At 46.9% G+C, this 10128-nt stretch overlaps 1 protein-coding gene across 6 annotated transcripts; it reads left to right on the top strand.

Annotated features, from left to right (window-relative positions):
• The first annotated feature begins 2609 nt into the window (after nucleotides 1-2609).
• Nucleotides 2610-9412, top strand: LOC109754507 (uncharacterized). Of its 6 annotated transcripts, none has more exons than XM_020313413.4 (13): nucleotides 2610-2805; nucleotides 3637-3734; nucleotides 3885-4046; nucleotides 4174-4355; nucleotides 5058-5135; nucleotides 5559-5860; nucleotides 5982-6092; nucleotides 6165-6655; nucleotides 6745-6913; nucleotides 7122-7361; nucleotides 7483-7617; nucleotides 7705-7824; nucleotides 9123-9411. In XM_020313413.4, the coding sequence occupies exons 4-13, from the start codon at nucleotides 4292-4294 to the stop codon at nucleotides 9282-9284; spliced, it is 1872 nt and encodes a 623-aa protein (XP_020169002.1). In that variant the 5' UTR covers nucleotides 2610-2805; nucleotides 3637-3734; nucleotides 3885-4046; nucleotides 4174-4291; the 3' UTR covers nucleotides 9285-9411. The 6 variants fall into 6 exon arrangements, with proteins under 6 accessions (XP_020169002.1, XP_020168999.2, XP_020168998.1 ...); XM_020313409.4 differs by having other exon boundaries at nucleotides 2644-2805; nucleotides 3869-4046; nucleotides 4164-4355; nucleotides 9123-9412; XM_020313412.4 differs by having other exon boundaries at nucleotides 2644-2805; nucleotides 3869-4046.
• Nucleotides 9413-10128: the final 716 nt, after the last annotated feature.

Genomic DNA, 10128 nt, shown 5'->3' with positions numbered 1-10128 from the left:
TTTCTCGATGGCTACATGGGCCGAAATACAAAAATAAAAATATTGTTACCATCTAAACTATCAATCTATCATACAAATTATCAATCTCGGGGGCGATACAATTAACAACTGTATGAGGTGTGTTGGAGACACCAGCGACTATTTGTATCTTGATTGCACGGTTGCTTGAGAGTAGAACACTTTCTACCTATGCCTATGCCTCCTATAGATTGATAAATTTTAGGTCATCCGGTTGAGGGAAATTGATGTTGTTCTAAATTTTCTGTTCTTGGAGGCCTAAGAAAGTTACAAAAATAGAAGTGGGTAGTAGACATCAATTGCCATGTACATGCGTCGTTTTGGACACATGGGATGACTATTCATGGGGTAACAGGAAGAGATCCTGACGTGTGGGCCGAGCTTTGCCATGGCCATCTGTTCCGTCGCCGTCGTCCCCCGCGGTGAGATGCTCGGCAACGCAATCATACAAACACATAGCCCTTACCAATCAGTAGTCACCTACGAGCACTTTGTGGGAATCTAAAGCATTTTTTGTGTATTGGAACACACATGTACAACGACGTAGCATTCACTTTGGTTTACTGCAATATCTCAAATGGAACCGTGGAGTTTTTCTCCTGGAGAATTGGAGATTGTTTTCCCGTGGCAAGAAATACCTGGTGAGATTATATAGAGGGAGCATGCAAGCGTAAAAGGCATGATATGCAAGCTCCTTCACTTTCCCATCTATTCTTGGGTTCATCTTATTATCATGATTGGTGAATCAGCTGAATGCTCATGCTTGAAGCATGAGGGGAACTATTTTGTGTAATAAACCATGCTTAACTAATGTGGCATCCCTACACCGAGTGCCCAACATCCAAAATCCCATCAAAAGTTTACTGCATTGATGAATGATGACAATACGTGCTATAAGGTGTCCACCATTATTTGTGGTGTGCTCTTCACCCATACATATTACTGAGATGTGTTGTCTTGAATTTATATATACCATAAGGGCATCTCCGACGCCAACCCGCAAATTCCTCCGGTATATATCTGTTTTTATGTCCCGACGTGGTCCGCGGACATGCTACGGGAGGGAGTTATTCAATGCCAATCATAAAGTATCCGGTTGGGAGGAGAAAAACTCCACGGGAAAACAATCTCCACTAGTTCTTGCCCTCAAACGTGGGGGGAGACCGTGCATGTAGGTGGAGACCGTCATGGATTTCCACTATTTTCCGGACCGCAGTGTCTGACGTTTGTCTCTTGGATACCACTATTTTCCATGTAGGTGGAGACCGTGCATGTTCGGACTCCAACAAAGCTCCATGACGTTTGTCTCTTGGATACCAAAATCCATACGTCCGGACAGCTAAGGGCATTTTCAATGGTTGTATGATCATCGTTGATAAAATTGCCACATAGACTGTTTTGATGACATGGCATGTAATAAAAGAAGAGAGCGAATGAAATCGTATGATCCTGAAGCAACCCTCCATGCACAAGCTCCGAGGCAAGTCTGTTCATTTCTTCAACATTTAGTGGACCCGCCTGGATTTTTAACATACGCTTAACATACGTCTCATTGAAGAGTTTGTATGATGTGTTGTTGGCTGTTGACGTGGACACTTTTACCAACGATCGAACATACAAGTTGTTGCAGATGCCCTAAGGGCGTGATTTATGGAGGCTACACCTTGGTGCTGCCCCGGCTGCCAACGATGCAATCACCGGACCACATTTTGTTTCTTGATTCTCTCTCTTACTTTTTCAGTGGGCCATCACACATGCATCACAGCTCTCCCTCTGCTTTTGGGCGAGGCAGCAGCCTCTTCTGCAAAAGCTCGCTTCCCTCTGACATCATTTGCTTTTCTTTCTCTTTCTTCCACATAGGCAATTTTTTCTGACGTGGACTCATGAGGCACCCGTTCACGCTGGAGCATAATACATGTCCTAAGCAGACATATATAGGTTCCCATTGGATGGCAAAAGTGGGTCAGACACTACGGTCCGGACATATAGTGAAGGTTTGAGGGTCCGCCTTGGAGATGCCATAAGGTTGCAAAACTGTCGCGGCTCTGTTTCTGGTTACTGAAATGTGTCATGTTAAAAAAAATTAATCAGAGAAGAAAGAACATTTAAAAATAGATTGATTTAGCAAAATGGTAAATAGACAAAGGCAAATAGGCGGACACAATTATTTACCAACCTGTGATTGAATGGTTAGGATAATAGTGGTATCTTCAGTCCACCAGGATTTAAGTCATGGTGCTCGTATTTATTCTTAGATTTATTTCAGAATTTCCAGCGATACGCTTTCAGTGGGAGGAGACGTACCCGTCGACTACGAGGCGTCTACGGTGAATTCGTAAATCTCAAGATGATATACTGGCTCGGTCTCTCGGAAGTTCTCATAGGGTAGGTTGTGCGTGTGCGCGTTTATAGGTCGAGTGTATGCGCGTATATATGAGTGCTTGCATCTGTACAGTTTTAGAAAAATGAAACAAATAAAAACACTTTTTTTTTCTCGATGGCAACATTGGGCCAAACTTGTTTTTTTAGGGAGCGCGTCAAGGTTGGGCTCAGCGGATGATATGACTGTGGGCCAGACCAACGGAGAGGATGGAGGAACATGTCGCTCCGGCTTCGGGATTGCTCAGGTCCAACAGAGAGCACCGAGCGAGAAAAAAAAACGATCCCCTTTCTTCTCTTACCCACTTTCATCAAGCACCTTCCCGCACCCAACCTCGGATTCGTGGTGCGCGCCCGCGAGCGATTCGACGCGCTACCGCCCCGGCGGACCCTGCTCGGCCGGAGCCGGTAAGCGCCCCGCTCCCCGACGGTTCCTGTCGTCGCCGTTCCTCTCGTATCGTGCGCGGGATGCTGCGTCGGGGCGCTGATTAGCGGGGCGTGCGACGGAGACGCTCCGCCGATGCGGGCTCAGACGCGTGGCTTTGTAGTAGCTGTGGATGGAGCTCGCGGGGCAGGAGGGGGACGCCGCGGTTAGTTAGCTCTGGGTTAGGTCTTGGCTTGGCGCTGGGCTCCTGGGCAGCGGCGTCTGGGCGAGTTCCTCTGGAGCAGTTTGTGATGGTGCTCGGAGGCTGGCTGTTTGGTCGTGGCCAGGCCAGTTTCGATGCTCGGTTCGCGTGCCACCTTCGCTCCATTTTGTCAATTTTGGTTTGGTTTGCAGACCCATATGAGTGATATGCTCACTGTCCGACAGTGTTCATTCTTCAGTTATCCATGTTAGCAGTAGTTCCGACCTCTGATTTCCGAGTCCTCTGTGACCCCTTCGGCCAATCTTTTTTAGGGCTGTTGCATATAACTATGGGATGTTTGGCTCACTGTACGATAGTGTTTCATTCATTCTTCAGCTATGGATGTTAGCAGTAGTTCCGGGTCATGACCCCCTTTTTCGTCAATATGTTTGGACATTGGACATTGGCAGGACTGTTGGTGGATGGTGCATTTGTGTGTCGTTTCATCAAAAGGCGGAACCGTTAGCATTATCGTGTTTGCTTTCCTTGGAACTGATTCAGTCCACCGGGAGCAAATTATTAGCTTACTGTTTATAACTTATCATTGATCACATTGTGTTTCTGCATTGATAAGCTGTGGTTAGGCTTATGTTTCTTGCTGTTTCCTAACCAGGACGTGCCTCACGTGGTTGTGTTATATAAACCTGCACTCTGATGATACGTGTGGTGACCACAGAGACAGCAAAATTGGCTTTCTGAAAACAAAAGATGGTAAGTTACCACATTGCCTAATTGGGCTGGGGAAACACATGGTGTCTCTTTTTTTTTCACATCTACGAGAAGTATGTTCATATAACCAGACCGTCAGGGGATTGGTAGTTACTCACTAACTAACTCCTCTTCAGTTTGTACCTAAAACAGATAACCAATCTGATCTCGAGGGGCCGCATAGAAATGCTGGGCCGTGGCTGTGCTCCATTTGCTCGCAGCAAAATGATACGAGTTGTATGTCCTGTGAGGTATGCGGCGTTCTTCGGGATTTGTCGCTGTATTTCAATAACACCAATGAACCTGAAGGTGGAGGTATGTAACATAATTATTGTTGCATTCCCTGGTTCATTTTGCTTTTATTCCTGTGGTATAGTATAACTGTTGTTGTTTAGCCTGTTAATTTAGTTGAGTTCCTCTCCTGAAATATAGCTAAACGCAGAAACAAGCATTCTGGTGTGTCTGTACTGGCAAGATCTCTTTTCACACCATCCAGTCCAAAATCAAAAGCCATTGTTTTCTCCGATGGATTTCGAGGCAACAAAAACGCAACAGGACATATGCAAGCTTCCTTGGGTACCCTCCACAAAACATTCATGACACATAAGCAGCGCCATAACATAGGTACATTACACCTCTACACAAAGCAAGTATTTACTCTCTGCAGCGTATCATCCATACTCTTGCAGCTTTATGTTCCATCTAATATGTACAGAAATCAATGTGTATTCATAACTAGACATGTCATTAGCTAGTTTAAATCCTCAATGCAGGCAATATTAGCATATGTTGACTAAGCCACAATGATGGTAACTTTTGCTTATCATTAATTCATTACAAGATATGGTGAAGGATTATATTCAAAAATATATATGGTGAAGGAAACTAACTGTCATGTGCTCTGGATTATAGCTAGCAGCTCAAGCCAGACCTTCTTACCTCTTCTACACAAGAGTTGTAGCAAGAAAGTGGTTGGTGGATTATGGGTCTTTTGATAGATTTGCCAAAACTTCTTCAGAGGGTACACAGTAACTTAGCATGAACATATGAGCTTTATGTCTAATACATGGCTTATGAAATATGCTTCCTCTAGGCCTTCAGAATAATTTCAATATCAATGCGAATGTTTAATTCTATTGCTTGGAGTTTAGGTAAACATTCATATGATGGACTAGCTGTTCTTTCATAGGAGGTTCATATCTTATAGTTTTATAATGTGTATTAGGAATATACTTAATTATTACCTGTTTCCTTGATATCATTCTGTTTCCTGGATAGACTAGTGGAGACACCTGGAACATGACTGCATTATGTTGATATTGACAGTGCCTTTCAAGTTTGATATACCATCTCCTGATGACATGGTCTCTATAGGCTTAAAATCGTCCAGACATTTGCGAAAAGGTAATCTTTGTAGCATTTTCTCTTATTCTCTTGACTACTTAAAAGATGCATCTAAACATTTAGTTCAAGAGAATCAAGAGAACTTTATTTTGTATATTTTTGTTTGCAAGCTCATGTGGAACTTTTGTAGTTGATAAGGATGACTAATCTCACATCTTTAAGCATAACCAGTGAATCTGGTTATCATGTAGAGAGCAACTATGTGCCAGTGTGACCAAAGAACCGTGCACTGGTTTGTGGACCTTGGCACAGATAACATTTGGTCCAATGTTGCTATCAATGTGTCAATCTACTGTCTCTAATCTGCTTTTAATATTCTAAATTAAAGTTAATTTCCACACTGCAAGTTTTGGTGTTATTTGTACTTGGTAGTGTTGCATATTGACTCATTCATACCAGCTGATACATCTGTTCCATGTGTAGATATCCCCGGAAAGATGGTGATGGGTGATGATGATCTTGTAGCTGAGAAGGATACAAGTACAGACCCAAGTTCATCAGTGAAGTTGGATGAACTTGGTGGAAATAGTAGCAGTGTTGCCGCCAATACTCGGAACGAAACTCTTATTTTGGACAATGAGCTACAACATTTGAGTTTAGAGAGGAAGCCAAAAAACAGTAAAGCCAAGATTAAGAAGCCAGTTCCTGTTTCACAGTACAAGCCAGAACCGTGGATGCTACAGGGAGAAGATCAAGAAATGCCTAGGCAACTAAATCTTGCTATTGTAAGTGACCACCTATGCATTACATACTTGCTGTTCTAGTATTTTTTTCCTAAAAGGTATTTAGTTGGTCTTGTCCTGTGCTTAATCTCTTTGGATGCCTTAAATTGGAACTTATTGCTAGGTTGGTCACGTTGATTCTGGCAAATCAACATTATGTGGTCGGTTGCTGCATGCCCTGGGTAGAATTTCAAAAAAGCAAATGCATAAGAATGAGAAAGAAGCGAAAGAAAAGGTAATGATCAATATTTTCAGCCTCTGTTTTCGTATGTGTACACATCTCTGTATTTATAACCTTTGTTTTCAGGGAAAAGGGTCGTTTGCATATGCTTGGGCCATGGATGAGAGTGCTGACGAAAGGGCACGTGGTATCACGATGAATGTCGGTGTAGCATACTTTGACACCAAAAACTACCAAGTTGTTATGCTCGACTCCCCTGGTCACAAAGATTTCGTTCCTAACATGATATCTGGAGTGACACAAGCTGATGCAGCTGTCCTAGTTGTTGATGCCTCTCTAGGATCATTTGAGTCGGGTATGGGCGTTAATGGGGTTGGACAGACAAAGGAGCACTCACAGCTTATTCGAAGTTTCGGTGTTGAGAACTTGATAGTTGCTGTTAATAAGATGGATTCAGTGGAATATTCGGCGGAACGCTTCAATTATGTGAAATCACAACTTGGCATTTTTCTCCGATCATGTGGCTATAAAGAGTCAGCGATAACCTGGGTTCCTTTGAGTGCAATGGAAAATGAGAATCTGGTGACAGCAGCTTCAGATACTCGTCTCTCATCATGGTAATAAAATATTCCGCATGGTAGACCTCATCGCTTATCTCTATTTCGCCAACTTATGGTCATTTGTATAATCAATATATGTTGGTCAGGTTTCATGGGACTTGCCTTCTGGAAGCAATTGACTCGTCAGCAGCACCTCACCGTGATGTTTCAAAGCCACTACGGCTTCCAATTTGTGATGTTATTTCATCCCATGTGCTGGGGCAAGTGGCGGTTTGCGGTAAAGTAGTGTGTGGAGCAATCCGAAGCGATTCCAAGGTAAAACTCTGAATTTATGTCCTCACAGTTAGTCATACTTGTTGGTTTCTGAACTATGAATTCCATCGCGTTTGTTTCGGAGCAGAGTGCCTGCTAGACAATATCGATATGCGCTGCCAAACAAATGTACTCTGCTCAATAATTGCAGTTACTTATCTTGCTTTTTCTTCTGGAGCTGTTGTGTGATCTGAAAAGACTCTTGTTTCAGGTTCTTGTGATGCCTTCTGGAGAGCTAGCTACAGTGAAAATCATCGAGCGGGACTCCTCTCGTCTCAGCTCGGCAAGAGCCGGCGACAACATTGCGATTGGGCTGCAAGGGATCGACCCTATCCATGTGATGTCGGGTGGAGTCCTGTGCCATCCAGATTACCCCGTGTCGGTGGCGTCTTCCCTGGAGCTGAAGATCCTGGTGCTAGACATCACCGTACCCATACTGCCGGGCCTTCAGGTATGTAGTAGCAACCAACCACTGACCATGCATTGTGAGAGAACTCATAGAGTTACTAATGCCGTGCCATCGCCCAACGCACTGACGTGCTGGTCGCTACCCGCCCAAAATTCCTCCCCAGTTTGAGCTCCACGCACACCACGCGAAGGTGTCGGCGTCCCTGGTGAGGATCGTGTCGCTGCTGGACCAGAAGACCGGCAAGGCCTCGGCGAGGAAGCCGCGGATGCTGACCGCAAGGCAGGCCGCTGTCGTCGAGGTACGTTGCGTTGCGTGTGCGCCCTTACAGCAGATGAGACTGAATGAGTGCCTAGTGGTGATCGTCTGTGGTGCCTGTTTTGTTCAGGTGAGGCTGGAGAGGGAGGTGTGCGTGGAGGAGTTTGGAACACTCAAGGCCCTCGGCCGCGCGTTCCTGCGGTCGCAGGGGAGCACCGTGGCGGTCGGCGTCGTGACCCGCGTCGTGCAGGTACAGGGGGAGCGAGCAGAGCAGGCTTCTTAGGGCGCGTTGGTTAGGTCCATCCTGTAGGAGCAGAGTTGTATAGACAGACACACGCATACTCGTCGTCAGGGGTGCGTGAGCCTGAATGTTTTTGGCGGAGCAGACCAGTTTACTTGGTTGGAGGATCTGGTCGAACTCGAAGCAGCGGCACCCACTCGCTCACTGTTCGCGCACTGGCAATGCCGCTCCCCGTGCGCGCGCGCGTGGACGGCGGCGGGTTTATGGGCGCCACGCGCGGGAGGTGACCCGTGCGGTTTGCTTTTGGGTCGGTCGGACGCGGCTGGGCGCTCGTGCGTGCGTGAGTGTGCGCGGCCGGCTGGTGGTTGGCGCGTCGAATTCTGGGGAATCCGATGTGCATCCCCGAACCGGATGCGTCCGTCCGCGTCGCCGCATGTCCCTGTAGCTGTAGGCACAGATGAGGAGGTCCTCCTGTTGCTGTTGGGTTGGGCGTTGGCGCTGCTGCCGCGTCCGCATCTCCTGTACGCAGGCACTCATGAATTCCTCCTGCTGCTGTTGGGCGTGGACCGCGTGGCAGCTCGCGCGTTGCGATCCTCCTCGGCGGCTACACGCGCACCGACACACATGCTGACGGTACGCGGCACGTGCACTACAGTACCAGCAATGATGTAGGAGTATGACACAGTGGGAGGGCTAGCTGTCCCTCATCAGCGCAGTGCATTCTGTCTCTGTAACATGATCCGGTCAGTGTATGATTCAACGACACATCCTCTTTTATCGCGAGCATGTAGCACTTGTGAGTTGGACAAGTGCAGCGGCATCTCAACGCGTGGTCCTTCGCGATTCGCATCACAGTAGAATGCTAGCATAACAAAACGGGAGTGCTAGCTGCACCTCATCAGTGCAATGCAAAACGACATGATCCAGTCGGTGAATGCCTGTCTTTCTTTTTGGCAAGCACATAGGCACTTGTGAGTTGTGACCGATGAACGGTTGAGCGCTGGCCTGGCCTGAGGATATTTCCGTTTGTCGGAGGGCCATGGCTCACATGGGTTTTCACGACGACACAATCATGGGTAACCGTCGCCGGGCATGTGGCGCGGGCACCATTATGCACCCCAGCTTAGCTGCTACCACGTCCATATACTTATCTATCTCTATCCATATATAGAAAGAGAGCTAGAGCTCCAAATAATTGAGCCGTACAAAATGATCGATGGACGTCTCCTCTGAAATTGAACCATTATTCTCCTCGTTACCTTATCTTACTTTATTATTAATCTGATTGGGCCGTGCTCACTGGTCAGGTCGACATGTCCACGTTGCGAGCTCCACCTTCCGTCCCGTCCGGCCGTCCCCGTCCGTCGAGGTCGTCGTTGATTTGCTTGCCCATGTCAGCACGTCCGCCGATCGAGCTGCTTCAACTCAAACTCTCGAGTTATAGATACACTAGCCTGCGGCGCGCATAATGAGACCATCCATTCGATTGAACCAACCATCCATACGTACATATTGTAACAGCTTCACCGGTGTTCGGGATTAGTTAACTCGGCGTCTGCATACATACATTTGTTTAACACTTCAAGGCGGCAGCAGAGCTCACTTGTTCACTGCTAGCTACTACTTGTGATCAGTCACCTTCAAGGAGCTCGTGATGTACCCGTAAAAAAATGATAGAGCTCGTGATCTCACCGAGATAGGTGTATAATGATCCCCGGGAGTAGTACGATGGCTGCGTCCGCGGTGTCAAAAAAACGGAAGGTCGTTGGCTCGCAGCAGTTGGAGTGTTGGGGTGTTGGACCCTGGGATTTGGACCATCCAACCGACCGTATGCAGTCGGTATCGGATGGAATGGACGGAATAGTGGACCCGTCGATCGATCTAAGACGGCCTATGCGTATGTAATCATGCCCTTGATGTCGACGTGCACGCGCTTCACCAAGTTCTATCTCAGCCACTGAGAGGTGGGGGAAACATACAGATCAACACTGAGGCACAACTTCAGCTCTGCCATGATAGATTTGCGTGTTCTTAGCGACAACGTCTCCGACGGTATGAGGGCGGCATTGCACGGAACAGAAGTCCGCACGGCTGCATCTTCCATCCTTGCTACGGAGATGACGATGATAGTGCCGAGTGAGTTTTTGTCAGGGGCTCACCCGTTTCAATGTTATGTGATCACGATCATCTTCTTCGTCGACAAATGTGGCGGCAAATCAGCGGTTTGTCAACTTCCCATGCCAGGGTTGTGTCCCCGGCCACAGTTTGGTCTTCTGCTTTTGAGTCAACGTGGAAAGTCGAAAAACTCAAGAT

Source organism: Aegilops tauschii, chromosome 2 (assembly GCF_002575655.3).
Source record: "Aegilops tauschii subsp. strangulata cultivar AL8/78 chromosome 2, Aet v6.0, whole genome shotgun sequence".
Taxonomy (NCBI): Eukaryota; Viridiplantae; Streptophyta; class Magnoliopsida; order Poales; family Poaceae; genus Aegilops; species Aegilops tauschii.
This window is presented reverse-complemented; position numbering and strand designations above follow the sequence as displayed.